Consider the following 13,165-nt stretch of genomic DNA (forward strand, 5'->3'; position numbering starts at 1 on the left):
CACATCGATCTGTTTGCGACGGCGATGAACACCAAGTGTCGGAGGTTCGCCAGCAGGTTTCCCCAGCCAGGGAGCATGGGGGGATGCATTCTCCTTCCCCTGCGACGGCCTGTTCCTGAGTTTCCCCCGTTGCTGTTGTTTCTGTGACTCATCAGTCCACTCAGACGGTCCCGGTGCAGGATGATCCTCGTCACACCAGCGTAGCCGAGGCAGTCAAGCTTCTGGTGGACGCAGATCTTCTCGCCAGGGAAGGAGGCGCAATTCTGCACCATGACCCAGGGTCGCTGAACTTGCAGGCCTGGCTCCTGCAGCGCTAGAGTTTGGTGGATACGATCTCCTGGCGGACTGCAAGGAGGCGTTTGCCAAGGCCAGGGCTTCGTCTACACTGAAATGCTACAGCCATAAGTGGAAGAGGTTCGCTGTCTGGTGCCATGCACAGAAACTCGACCCTCTACGGATTATGGCCCCACAGGTGCTGCCGTATTTGCTGTCGGTGGCCAAGGCAGGGTTGGCCCATGCTTCCATCTGCGTTTATCTGGCGCCTCTCTCCCCCTACACCAGAACTCTGGGGCGGTCGTCGTTGTGGTCACACTGCCTAGTCAAGGAATTCATTAAAGGACTTTTCCGTTCGTTCCCGCCGGTGAAGGCTCCGGCCCCGGCATGGGAGCTCAATGTGATGCTGACTAGGATCATGGGTCCTCCGTTCGAGCTTATGCAGAAGACAGAGTTTCTTGTGTCCATCACCTCTGCACGACGAGTCGATGAGATCCATGCCCTCTCCTCCATATTTAACATTCCACGAAGCGAGGGTCGTGCTGCAGACACACCCCTCCTCCATGCCCAAGGTGCCGTTGGACTTCCATCTCAGAGAGCCCTTGGTGTTACCTGTTTTCTTCCCGTCGCCTTTGTCGCAGGCTGAGAGGACTTTGCACTCGCTTGATGTGGCTAGTGCACTGTAGTTCTACATGGACCGCATGAAAGGTTTCGGGGGACATCGCAGCTGTTTGTGAACTTTGGTCCTGTGAACCAAGGGAAGGCCCTCTCCAAGGCTTCCATTTCCAGGTGGCTCTCTGGCTACATCACCCATTGTCACCGGTTGGCAAACCGACCGTTGCCGTCCGAGAGCCCATTCGACCAGAGCGATCGCTGCAACTAGGCGGTTCCTGTCTGTTGTACCACTGCTGGACATCTGCAGGGCTGCTATGTGGAGGTCGACGCACTCCTTCACGAGATTCTACTGCATCGACTGGGATTCCAGGGAGGAGTCCAGAGTCTGGTAAGCAGTGCTGCGCAACCTGTTCGCTTGAAGTTGAGCCTGGTGAGGAGGTAGGAGATGCTTAATGTTGAGCCTTGCCAACTCCCGTGGTTGTGCATGCATGTACTGCTATGTATTCTTTATTCATGAGCATGTGAATCCATTGCAGACCCCAAGCTGGAGAAGGAACAAGTTACTTACCTGTAAATGTTATTCTCCAGCATGGGTCTGGCATGGATTCACATGCAAACCCTCCCGCCTACCCCTATGCGGCTCTTCTCTTGGTCCTACTGCCACTTTATATGCTACCAAATCTGAAGATGGCTGCCAGAGGAGGGGCTTGGGTAGAGGACAGTCATTGGCTGGGGACAGTATGACCCAGAGACCAGTGATTGGTTGTTAGGAGAAAGACGGTTAAGAAAGAAACTGAAACTGATTTTTTTCTTTACTGAGGATTCCCAGCCTGCCGACGGGGAATATTCATGAGCATGTGAATCCATGCCAGACCCATGCTGGAGAACAACAGTTACAGGTAAATAACTTGTTCCATCCCATGAAGAGCTGCGACCACCCCCTGCCCCCCTCTGCTTCCCCTCCCCCACCCCCACCCACCCGGGGTACAAACTCCAATACCCTAGGACCTGGGCCATTTCAAGGTGCATCGTCTTGTGAAGTGTGGTTTCGGCTGAAACCTTGTGAGCATCCTTCTGGGCCTGCAGTGACTCTTTCCCGCTCCTAGGCGCCCCCTCAGCCGAGGACTGAGAAATGAAGAGAAGTCACAACCTTCACTGACCCGAAGCCTGTAAAAGTCTCATCGCACTAGTGCCGTAAAGATCCACTGCTGGGCGTCCCACTGATCAAGTGCTTCTGTCTGCCGCCTAGTCCAAGAAAGCAGGTAGGTTAACTAAAGCTACAAGGGTTCATTTTAAGTTTCCTTTTTGGTGTCGGTAGTTTCTCTCACTTTGTGTTGCTTTACGTTTGATTTAAAGTGAGCTACTTTGTATTCTACTGTGATATTACTGTGTCAATAGTACTTATTTCTAAAGCCTTAGTATATATAAAATAAATGACAATTTTTATATAACTTCTAGTGTGTCAGTGTTTCCTTGAACTAATTGTGTGCTTGGAGTACTGTGTGCCTTACTACAGCCCTCGTCCCTCCCAGACTAAGCCTGGCTGCTCAGTCATTGCTACCAAACCTTTGGTAGTTCAGGCTAAAAGTAAGGGGTTACAGCCCTGTCACCTAAGGTGGGCTTTGCCAAGTTCTGTCACAGACAGAAACTTGTGTAAAACTCCCTAACTCTGCTGCCAGCACTGGCATTTGCAGGCCTCGCAATGCGTTTGTGGAAACATGGTTTGTTGATACACTGATGTTCACGACTGCCACTGCAGCATAACCCTCGTTTTGTCTCGTAGATGCCACTCTCCTCACATTGCCGGTAGATTTAGTACTAGAAACACCAACCCGCCTATGGAACTAAATCTGCTCACAGAGTTCTAAAATGGCGGCCACATGCTTGTAGCCTCAGCTTGCGGAACACTGGTGCCTTACACTAACCATTTGCAGTCCCTCAGGTATGCTGCAGTTCACGTAGCCTGCATCCATTCCTGAAGCATGCACACTATACCATTGCAGCAAATTCCTGTCCTACCCCCACTGTCTGCAGCAGGCACATGACAACTGAGCAGGGCTAAGGTGTAGTGTGGCAGTTAGGAGTAGGGAGAGAGGGATAGGTGCAGGTTAGATGATGGTAATGTGGCAAAGAGAGCAAGAGATTGGGAGCAGAGTAGAGGTGAAGGGAAAGAGCACAGAGGTGAAAGAGGAGCAGTGCATAGAGCGGAGGAGAGAGCCGAGGAGGCGGCAGCAAGAGGAAGCGGTTGGGAGAGCAGATAGGCTAAGAAAGAGGAAATTGAGGAGGAGAGAAAGGTTTCAATAGATTACAATTGAGAAAAGAAGGAAGGTAGTGGAAGGTTGAGCGACCGTTATGGCACCCAAAACAAAAACCATGTGGCACTTAGGTTCCTAGCCTGCCGGAGGAGGCAAGGTATTAGCCTTGCCCAGTCCCGAGACCAGCCTCGGGAAAGCTTCTGGTCACTTCCAGGGTCCAAAGAGCAGCAAAAACACCCAGTCTGAGGAGTAAGGAAACCCAGGAGTACCAGCTGTGCAACCTGGTAGGGGAATATAAGCTAACCACGACCTGATCCTGATATCTACAAGCAGCCAAGAAAGCAGTGTGGCAGCACTATACATCCTAAGGACTGGGAGCGACTGTTCCCAGCCGAGGAGGCGGCTTTGGATCAGGGGGTTGGGAGGAGTTGGAAGATATGGGCTGAAGGATGGTTTGGATGCCCAGGGGTGTGAAGTAATCAGTCAAGATTGTGGCACAGGTAAACGTTTGTTTTTGGTAACCCTTTTATACAACCTTGAGTCTGTCATTGACAGGGGACCTGCACAAGTACATTTGTGTTTTTCCTGCGGTATGGGACAGTGGTTCAATGTTTTGAGTTTCTATTGCCAGTGCTTTCCTGAGGAATTACATTCCTCCATATTAGCACCTTCCTCTGTGCATTTTAATCAATCTCTGCTTCCCCACAGATGTAAATGTGGCCTTCCAGTTGGCGGCACACAAAGTCCTACTGGATGACGATAACCTCCTTCCTCTTCTCCAAATGACCATTGACTATCATGGAAAAGAGCACAAAGGTATTATTGACCACTCCTTCATGCTCCATTTCATCTCTCTTCCTAGTTCTTCCTTCCGAAGCCTTCATGAAAATGTGGTCACGTGGCCTGTAGAGGATCTTCCACAAAAGCAAATTCTGTGGTTGATGTTCTGTTTTCATCATTCGCTTTCAAGGCTAATGACCAAGTCCATGTTGCTCAATATTTCGAAATAGAAGGTGGTGCATGTTGGCATAAACAAATCCATAGATGTGTGAAAGATGGACCGCTATAACTCCACTAACAAGCCTGCACTTTTGAAAGGTCTCGCTCATCCGCACCCCAATGAACAACAGTAACATGAGTTGGAACTTACTGAGATTATTTCCAGAGAACATGTGTATTCAAACATCATGCATGTCTGTGATCTGACCTGCTTAATATATTACAGTGAAACTAGACTTTATTTTCACTTTGCAGATGCATCTCAAGCCCGTGAAGGTCCTCCTCGTGAGCCTTCCCCTCGAGAAGCTCCCACCTCTGGTTGGGCAGCTCTAGGCCTCTCCTATAAAGTGCAGTGGCCATTGCACATTCTGTTCACCCCGGCAGTGCTGGAAAAGTAAGTGTAGACTGTGATGCCTGCACAAGCCATTCGGTCAGCCCAGCCAATGTGTAGATCTTGTATTCAGACAATTCTGCAGAATTTGATGGGATCCTTGTAACTGTACTGTATCGTTTTAACAGAATGGGACGGGCGAGCTAATGCACTAATACCAGACTCCACCGCTTTGAGCAGAGTTATGGTCTCCTGATTTTTCTTTGACGCCTTCCTCTTATTGATAAGGTAACTGCATGGATTGTTGCTTGCCCGTGTCCTTAAGTTGTCAATCACACTGCGCTTCTTTGGCAGGTACAATGTTGTATTCAAGTATTTGCTGAGTGTACGCCGGGTTCAGTCCGAGCTCCAGCACTGCTGGGCTCTCCTGATGCAGAGGAAACACCTAAAGTTCAACGAAACTGATTCTTTCAAATGGACACTAAGGAATCGTATGGCATTCCTAGTGGACAATCTTCAGTACTATCTGCAGGTGAGTGATTGGAAATGCAAATATTGTGACTTATGATGGGCTTGCATTTGCTCAGCACATGTGAATATTTGATGAATGTAGGCTGATGAAAGGTCTGACCAGGCAAGAGTCCTGGGCACAGAAGGTGTATTTTTTTTGTTTTTTGTTTTTTGTTTTTTTTACCCAGGCAGTGCACAGCCTTTGAATATAACCCTCCCCCTTTGTCTCTGGAGGTGTTTTAGCCTAAAACGCTCATCCGCCCTAGCCAGCATAGTTGATGGTGGGGGATCTTTGGATCTGCACCTCTGATCTGCACACTCTGTATCTTTTAGAATGCAGCTAACACTAGTGACTTATTTGGATGCTTCTTCTCTCTCGCTGCCTACCCTCTATATTGTTACATGCTGTATCTTGAGCATTGTATATAGTAGCTTCCCATGCCTTCATGTTACTGTCTGCACAGTGCCGAGATGCTCATGGATAGCCTCATTCTTTTGTACGGGATCCTCTGTTGCGCTACTTGGTCCAAGTCTTTGTTACACTTCCAGGATATTCGCTTTTTTAGTCTCTGATGTGCCTTGGCCACAAATGCCAATGCTGTGCTCGGATACCCCTGTTCCGTGCCTGCATCATCTTCAATGTGTTTTTTATGCGACAAATGGGGAAAGTGATTTGTGTGTGTGGGCGTTTTTTAAAGATTGGTTTTTGTATTCAATAATTTGCAGGTGGGCCTTCTCTTTTAGGTTTGGCAGAACGTTTTCAAAGCCAAGCTAGCCAAAGTATTGCTGTGTGTATGTGGACCTTTTGATTGGTGTAAGGTGTGGCGTGCTGGAATGAGGAGTCTGGCGTCAAAGGTGGCCTTTTGAATGTGTTTTTATTCAAATAAAGACTCCTCCTACCTTTCCCTAGTTCTAAAAGGTAGTCCCTACTTAACCAAGGAATAAGTGGGGTGTTCATCGTCAGGGTGGAAGTCCAAATGAATATCTGTCCCCTGTCCAAAAAGTTCCTCTACTCTAGCCCTACTACTAAACGGCAGAAGGAAACCTAAATGGTACTAGGTGAATGACTCCCTTCTGGTGTAGCAGGAATCGGCCCTAAAGGCAATATTCTTTGTTTTAGTTCAATTCTTCTTTTTGAAGATAATATGCTGGTAGAATTTAGCTTCTGATTCAACAAATACCACCCAGGAGAAGGATTGCCTTCTCCTGGTTCCATGGCTCAGTGATTGCCTTGGCTCAGTGACTCCCTTCTCCTGCTTGCACGGCTCGGTGACTCCCTTCTCCTGCTTGCACGGCTCGGTGACTCCCTTCTCCTGCTTGCACGGCTCGGTGACTCCCTTCTCCTGCTTGCACGGCTCGGTGATTTCCCTGACTCCCTTCTCCTGCTTGCATGGCTCGGTGACTCCCTTCTCCTGCTTGCATGGCTCGGTGACTCCCTTCTCCTGCTTGCATGGCTCGGTGACTCCCTTCTCCTGCTTGCATGGCTCGGTGACTCCCTTCTCCTGCTTGCATGGCTCGGTGACTCCCTTCTCCTGCTTGCATGGCTCGGTGACTCCCTTCTCCTGCTTGCATGGCTCGGTGATTTCCCTTCTCCTGCTTGCATGGCTCGGTGATTTCCCTTCTCCTGCTTGCATGGCTCGGTGATTTCCCTTCTCCTGCTTGCATGGCTCGGTGATTTCCCTTCTCCTGCTTGCATGGCTCGGTGATTTCCCTTCTCCTGCTTGCATGGCTCGGTGATTTCCCTTCTCCTGCTTGCATGGCTCGGTGATTTCCCTTCTCCTGGTTGCATGGCTCGGTGATTTCCCTTCTCCTGGTTGCATGGCTCAGTGATTTCCCTTCTCCTGGTTGCATGGCTCGGTGATTTCCCTTCTCCTGGTTGCATGGCTCCGTGTTCTTATGTCTGTTTTTCACAATAGTTCTTACAAGCCTTTCTAGTTCACTCCAGGCTTCTCTGAATGCTCTTTTGAAAGTGATGCGCTCCTTATCTCCGAATTGGGCAATCTTGCTCCACTTACTGAGACCGGGGCGATCACTCCTGAGGCTCTGTTCACTTTGGTTACTGTTGGAATCGTTATGGACATGAAGGACATTCCTTGCAAGACGTTCTTCCCAACTGTTTTGATTCACAATGTGATAACTGGCACAAGGGAGATCACTCCCAAGACTTTCTTCACAGTTCTTATTCTTAATGCAATTAATGAGACGAGGGAGATTACTCCTGAGGCTTGCTTCACAAGCCCTAATCCCCTACCCGGGCACCTGTAGCTACAGTTACCTTTACTTTAGTCTGAGCATGTCACCAGTTCTTCCTGGGGTGTCGGGCTTCTATGTTCCTAGCCAACGCATGTTCGGCTTAGATCTTCTCTCTCTACGGTCCCGCTGTATCTCTGCTGGCATTCCGGGTAGCCAGTGCGCATTCTGGGTAGCAAGTTTCGGCATAGTTGCAGGGCCACTCGGTCCACTTCCTCAAGGTCACGCCACCGTCTCCAGGATTCCAGCTACCAGGTTGGCTTACTCCTACTCTGCCACAGAAGGACTCCTCTGGTCTGCGGCAGACGTCCTCCAAATGTCTGGGTTGCTCCTGCCGCATTTTGCCTTCTCTCCAGGTTTGGGCTAACGAGGCTTTGCGCACCTCTTCCTCTCTTTAGTGAGTCCTTCTTTGCTGTTTCTCATTTGCTGGGACCTCCCCAGCAGAGTGCCGTAGTCCGCCATCAGGCTTACTCGAGTTCTCCTCTTGTCTTCTTGGGGCCACCTCGTCCCTGTATCTCTCACAAGAGTATTCTGTATAACTCCATAGGTGGTGTTCTTCTCAGTACCTTCATAGCACAAATCTGTTTAGACTGAGCAGGAATATTCATATTAAAGGTATCTAATCTTACAGGAAGAAGAGAAGGAGTATTACAATAATATATAGTAGTATTGTCAGCATGTACCTCGACAGATCTTATTTATAGTTTGTAGAGAAAAAGGATTGGGAAGTTGCATCATGGAATGGGAGTCTCTCCCTGTGAGGTCCTCCCGCTACTTACTACCCCTTGGGGGACTAACTGGTAGCGCCCTCATATCCCTAGCCTCACAGGGAAGGGCTCCCAACCCCTTGGGGAGAAGTGGCATGATCCCATGAATCGTCACAAAGGATACATTGTCATTTGGTGTCTTTCCTTCCTGGTGTGCCTGCTCCCCCCTTTCTGTTTTTAGTTTTGGTGTGCTTGGCCACAAAAATCTAAAGGGAACCAAAGGGCGCCGAGAACAATCCTCCTCCTTATTCAGACCTACCTAAGAGTAACCGCAATTCTCCTTCGTCAATCCTTCATCACATTCCTTAATCATAGTTCTTCTTTCTGCACAGTCCTTCGTTCTCCATTGCTGCAGTCCTTTGTCGTTTGTCCCAGTCCTTCCCTTTTTTCAGACCTTCATCCTTTGTTCTCCTTTGTCTTAGTCATTCTCCTTGGTCACATACCTTCAGCACTGTCTGCCCCTTTGTCATTCCTTTGAAACAGTCCTTCTCCTTTGACACGTCCATTCCCCAACACAGCTGTTGTCCATCCCAGACCATCATCAACCCTTCTCCCTTGCCACAAGCCTTCATCACACTTCTTCTCCTTGGTCATTCTTCCTCCTTCTTTATCACGGTCATCCTTTGCCAGCCCATCAGGCCTCCCCCATCCTTCTCCTTCCTCGCAGGCCTTCTCCTTTTGTTTATATTTTTTGTCTCAGCCCTTCACCTTTGTCTCAGCCCTTCACCTTTGTCACAGCCCTTCACCTTTGTCACAGCCCTTCACCTTTGTCACAGCCCTTCACCTTTGTCACAGCCCTTCTCTTCATAGCACTTAGTCACATTCCTTCTTCACTATCCTTTGGCATTTCTTTCTCGCAGTCCTTCTCCCTTATAACTCCATGTTTGTCTGTCTTCATCACAGTCCTCCTGTATGCCATTCTTTCATTACAGTTCTTTCTTCTCCTTTGTCATCGCCCTCCTTTGTCACAGTCCTTCGTTGTTGTTATTCTTGTTAGTGGTGTGAGACACTATTGCCAAAAAGCATCTAAGCGCTCAATCTAATATGAGGGATATTCAAGACGGGAGTATGAGAAAAGCTCTGCTGATGCTAGTGCTATAATAAACCTTTGATTGCTTCTTTTTTTTCTGAACCTGAGATGCTCATTCATGAAGCAAACGCCATCTGGTAAATTGTTTTATTGCCTGGCGGCTATGACCAGATCGGCAGAAGCAAGGCTGTGAAATCGTTTGACTCTAGGGATGCTGCAATGTTACGTAGCTTACATAGCAGGAGTGGTGGTTGGAGTTGTGCCATTTTATATGGCTTTAAATGTATGTGAAGCAGTTTCCAAACGGCACTTTCAGTAAGTGTGAGGCGTTTCAAAATAATTTTTTAATTTACTGGATGCTGATAGTCACCCAAGTATTGTGGAGGTGTCCGATTTTATTTATTTTTTCTCCAGGCATTTTAGTGGCTACACGTGCCAAGGTGTTTTGTAAAGTTTGAGGTTGTTTAATCACCTAAAAGGAAGCGCCTGCCTGCGAGCGTGTTACAACACTAAGTCCAAGTACAGATGATGGAGCGTGCAAAAGATAAACGGTGCATTTGAGAAAGAGTCTGGAATTGTATCAGCGGCATGAGTCAGCCGTTGGCTAATCTGAGAGTGGCATTGACCAGGAGTTGGGAGAGGGGGACTTCGAGGGGGATGGGGAGGGAGGGAACGAGTATAAGCACAAGTGTTTTGCAGTTCTGCAGGACGTTTTTCATTTTCAAACTCCTCAACAACATGCGTTGGAGCTGTTTGCACTGCCTGGGAGCAGAGCTTGGTAATCTGCTCATCAACACTAGCAGATTATTAAGGGTGACTGCTAGCGCGAAAGTGCATGTGTTTGCAATTCTGCAGTTCAACGGAGTGCAGGTCGAACCGGAGTTGCTTTCATTTTATCCCTCTGCTTTGATTTAAATATGTATTCACTTCGTAATCTGTCAAAGCATACTGACTTTACAATTGCGGACCAAATGCTTGAAATAGCCCGTAACATGCTGCTTCATGTGTCTCCCGGTAATCATGAACACTCTTTACATGCAACAGTCACTGGAGCGATGGGTAGAACAGTAGATCAAACTGTCTAGCTCTAACATGGTGAGACAGTTACGGAAGGCAGGGTATTGAACACAGTGGTTGCAAACATTTTGGAAGCTAGCGAGGAACTGGAAAATGTAATGGGCATTTAGGGCGACTATTCACAAGGTAATTTCTTTTATTTAAATTGTGTTTTGATTCCCACAAGCAAGCAAGTAGGAAAGAAAAACAATCAAAGTTACACGTTTAAACATATTAAAACTAAATATCAAAGCTAAAAGAGAAAAGGATACCATATAAAGAAATTACAATCCATCTAAAAACAGAAGCAGCACTGCAGACTGCATTGTCCACAAGGCCTTCTGGGGCCTGAGGCCTCAATACCTCCAACTCTCTCTTCCTAAATATCTTCCTTCTCAAGCTCTTCACTTATCCGCCTCCAACTCCCTCAGGGTCAGTCGTTTATCCAAGCAACGAGTTGGTGGTAGATCTCTTTCTACGGCGGGAGCCCTCCCTCTGGAACAGCCTCCCTGCCTCCCTGAAACTTGAGGAGAACCATCTCCGGTTCTGGAAGCACCTCAAAACCTTTCTCTTTGCTTCTGCTTTCTCTCCTCGTCTCCCCTGCTGGACTCCTGGCTGAAACTGCACTGGTCACCTGGCTACCCTCTGATCTCGGGCCCAGGTCCCTTTTCCTGGGCAACCCCCTGCACTTGGGGGCTGTTTCTGTATCCTTACAGTCCCCACCAGCTCTTGACACTTGATGTCTGCACTTACCCCTGCACTTGCCACTAGCTGGCTGCACTTTTACCTACTGTTTTTATTTATTCTATTTATTTTTTACTGTTGATCCTATGTACCGCACTGCCTCCTCCCCCTACCAGCCCCCTCCCTGCACTTGCGCGATCTCCATGTCACCTGGCCTAGTAAGATCGTTGTCTCTGTTACCCTGCCTTGCCTCGTCGCGCCTTGAAACACTTGTGTGTAGGTACTTTATAAATACCATATCATAAAACATATTCATCACTTTATTAAAAGTCAGCTTTGATCTCCCCCAATTTCAACACATCTTCACTAGATTTTAATAGTTCCAGTTCTTTCAATGTTTTAGAGAGCAGACTACATAAAGCTAGAATCAAACTCTGTGCCCCCCCCCCACCACCACAGTGAGACTACTCCAAAGGGCTTAATTCCCTACCACAATGCCAAAGTATTTATCTCTGACTTTTTTCAAGGCCGTACAACCCATCACCAGATGTTTTATGATTTCATCATGTCACTCCTATCTCAGAGTCTACAGCTGATGTTTCCCCTCTCACATCAGTCCATCCTCTCATTCTCTCCAAAGTCGGCAGCTGATTTTGTCGAAAGCAGAGATGCAAGCTCCGCAGTTTTGGACATTAGAAGATGAGTAGGTATTTTGCAAGCTGTTCCCTTTTTATTAAGTTTTGCATATTCCTTGGAAAGCTTATATTTAGCCAACTCATCTTTTAGTTTTTGCTCAATCGTATTGAAATAGTTGTATTTGCCCGAGAAGGGTTAATAGCCAGCTCTTCTTTATAGGAACCCATCTCATCCAGGAGGTTGTGCGTTTGGTACTTTCATTTCGTAATGGTCAGACCAGAAGTATGGTTTTGTTCTTTGCCCCATCCTTCATACAGTGATTGAGCAGGCAGGTAGAGCAGCTTAGCATAATTTGATAGGTTCTTCCATTTTGCTCTAGTAGACAAGGGTACAAGCCCAAACTTGTGTTTTACCAACACGTTTGGTAGAGAGATTGCTAGGCCCAGTGTCTTTTTCAATAGCATGTCCTGTGTAGTATTTAATTTGTCACCCAAATCATTTAAATTGATATCTAAGTCATATATTATAGTAGGCTCCACTTGTAACAAGTAGAACTGAATTAATGGCTTCAGGGTAAAGTGGCATAGCTGGGCATATCTGTGTTTTATTTTTGCTAGGAGCGGACTGTATTTAGCAATTATTTATTGAATCCCACAATGCATAGAGATAGTATTCGCAACCTCGTACCCCAGGTATGTCAATGTAGTTACTCTCGCTAGTCGTTCTTCGCCTACTTGCCAGATCATAGTTTTTGGGGTTCGATTTGTCGATTTGACCATTCATTTTTAGATTATGTTCTACTGCATAAGTGTGGAACATGGTAAGCTTCCGCTGCAACCCGATTGGCGTGAGCTTGAAAAGGACTATATCGTCCGCAAATGCTATCCAATCTAGGGACACTGTACCCATCCTTACTGGGTTTGTGAGGCCCACCTCCCATGTATTTCTTAAGTTTGATGTGTAAAGGTTGTAGAGGGTGGGCGTTACAACACATCCCTGTCTCAGCCCAACGAATGTCATAATGGGAGCAGTCGCAGCCCCCTCCCTGTCCAGTCTTATTCTCACTTTTCTATCAGTGTGAGGTAAAGCGAGCAGCCGGACTAAGTTAGGAATTCCTACTGCCACAAGCTTCGACCACACCCGAAAACCAGTGTCTGCGATGTCTACAAAGACCGTAATTGCATGGTCGGAAGCCAACGCTCCTTCATGGAAAATGTCTAAGGCTTCTTGCTGTCTGGTACGAACTCCAACAAGGGACCCATTTTGTACCACAGCTTGCGATCATAGCGTGCAAGTATGGCCATTGCATTTGCCGCCCTTATAGTCGTGACTGCAGTGGTAATAACTTTCTTACCAAAGTTGTCAAGGCGTTTTCCTTCCTTGCTGGGGGACAGAGCAGGATGAGGATGGATTAGCTGACCTTTTCCTGGCTGCAGCTGAGACTACAAGGTCTGGTGTAGGTTGAGTGTGGCGGCAACGCTCTCCAGGGCTCTGTATTCTTGTTAAACTAGTATTTTTTAGCCAATGCAGTTGCAGGATGCGCTAAAGTGATTAGGCCATCATCCCAGACATCTTCCAACAGCAGGATAGACCTGATGGATTTCCTGCACTGTTTGCTGTGCTGGTACGGAACACTTTCCTTTTGCTGTTCCTCTGGCGCAAGGCCGAACATCGTGGCTGCCCTGGACATGAGCGTGGAAGGCTCCTACCTCATCCAGGGGTCATTCTCTGAGTGGAATGTCATCTGGCCCCCTATCTG

The 13,165-nt window shown here is 47.7% G+C and overlaps 1 protein-coding gene across 2 annotated transcripts in view; it reads left to right on the forward strand.

Moving 5' to 3' along the window:
• The window catches only part of TUBGCP4 (tubulin gamma complex component 4), a 317,619-nt gene that overhangs the window by 146,039 nt on the left and 158,415 nt on the right, over nucleotides 1-13,165 (forward strand). For both annotated transcript variants that reach the window (XM_069625149.1, XM_069625148.1), the window contains exons 12-14: nucleotides 3,852-3,959; nucleotides 4,398-4,536; nucleotides 4,828-5,005. In XM_069625149.1, coding sequence (XP_069481250.1) covers nucleotides 3,852-3,959; nucleotides 4,398-4,536; nucleotides 4,828-5,005 — 425 coding nt within the window. The remainder of the gene's footprint in view (nucleotides 1-3,851; nucleotides 3,960-4,397; nucleotides 4,537-4,827; nucleotides 5,006-13,165) is intronic.

The sequence above is a fragment of the Ambystoma mexicanum genome, chromosome 11, assembly GCF_040938575.1.
Source record: "Ambystoma mexicanum isolate Mex_15411 chromosome 11, UKY_AmexF1_1, whole genome shotgun sequence".
In the NCBI taxonomy this organism is placed as follows: Eukaryota; Metazoa; Chordata; class Amphibia; order Caudata; family Ambystomatidae; genus Ambystoma; species Ambystoma mexicanum.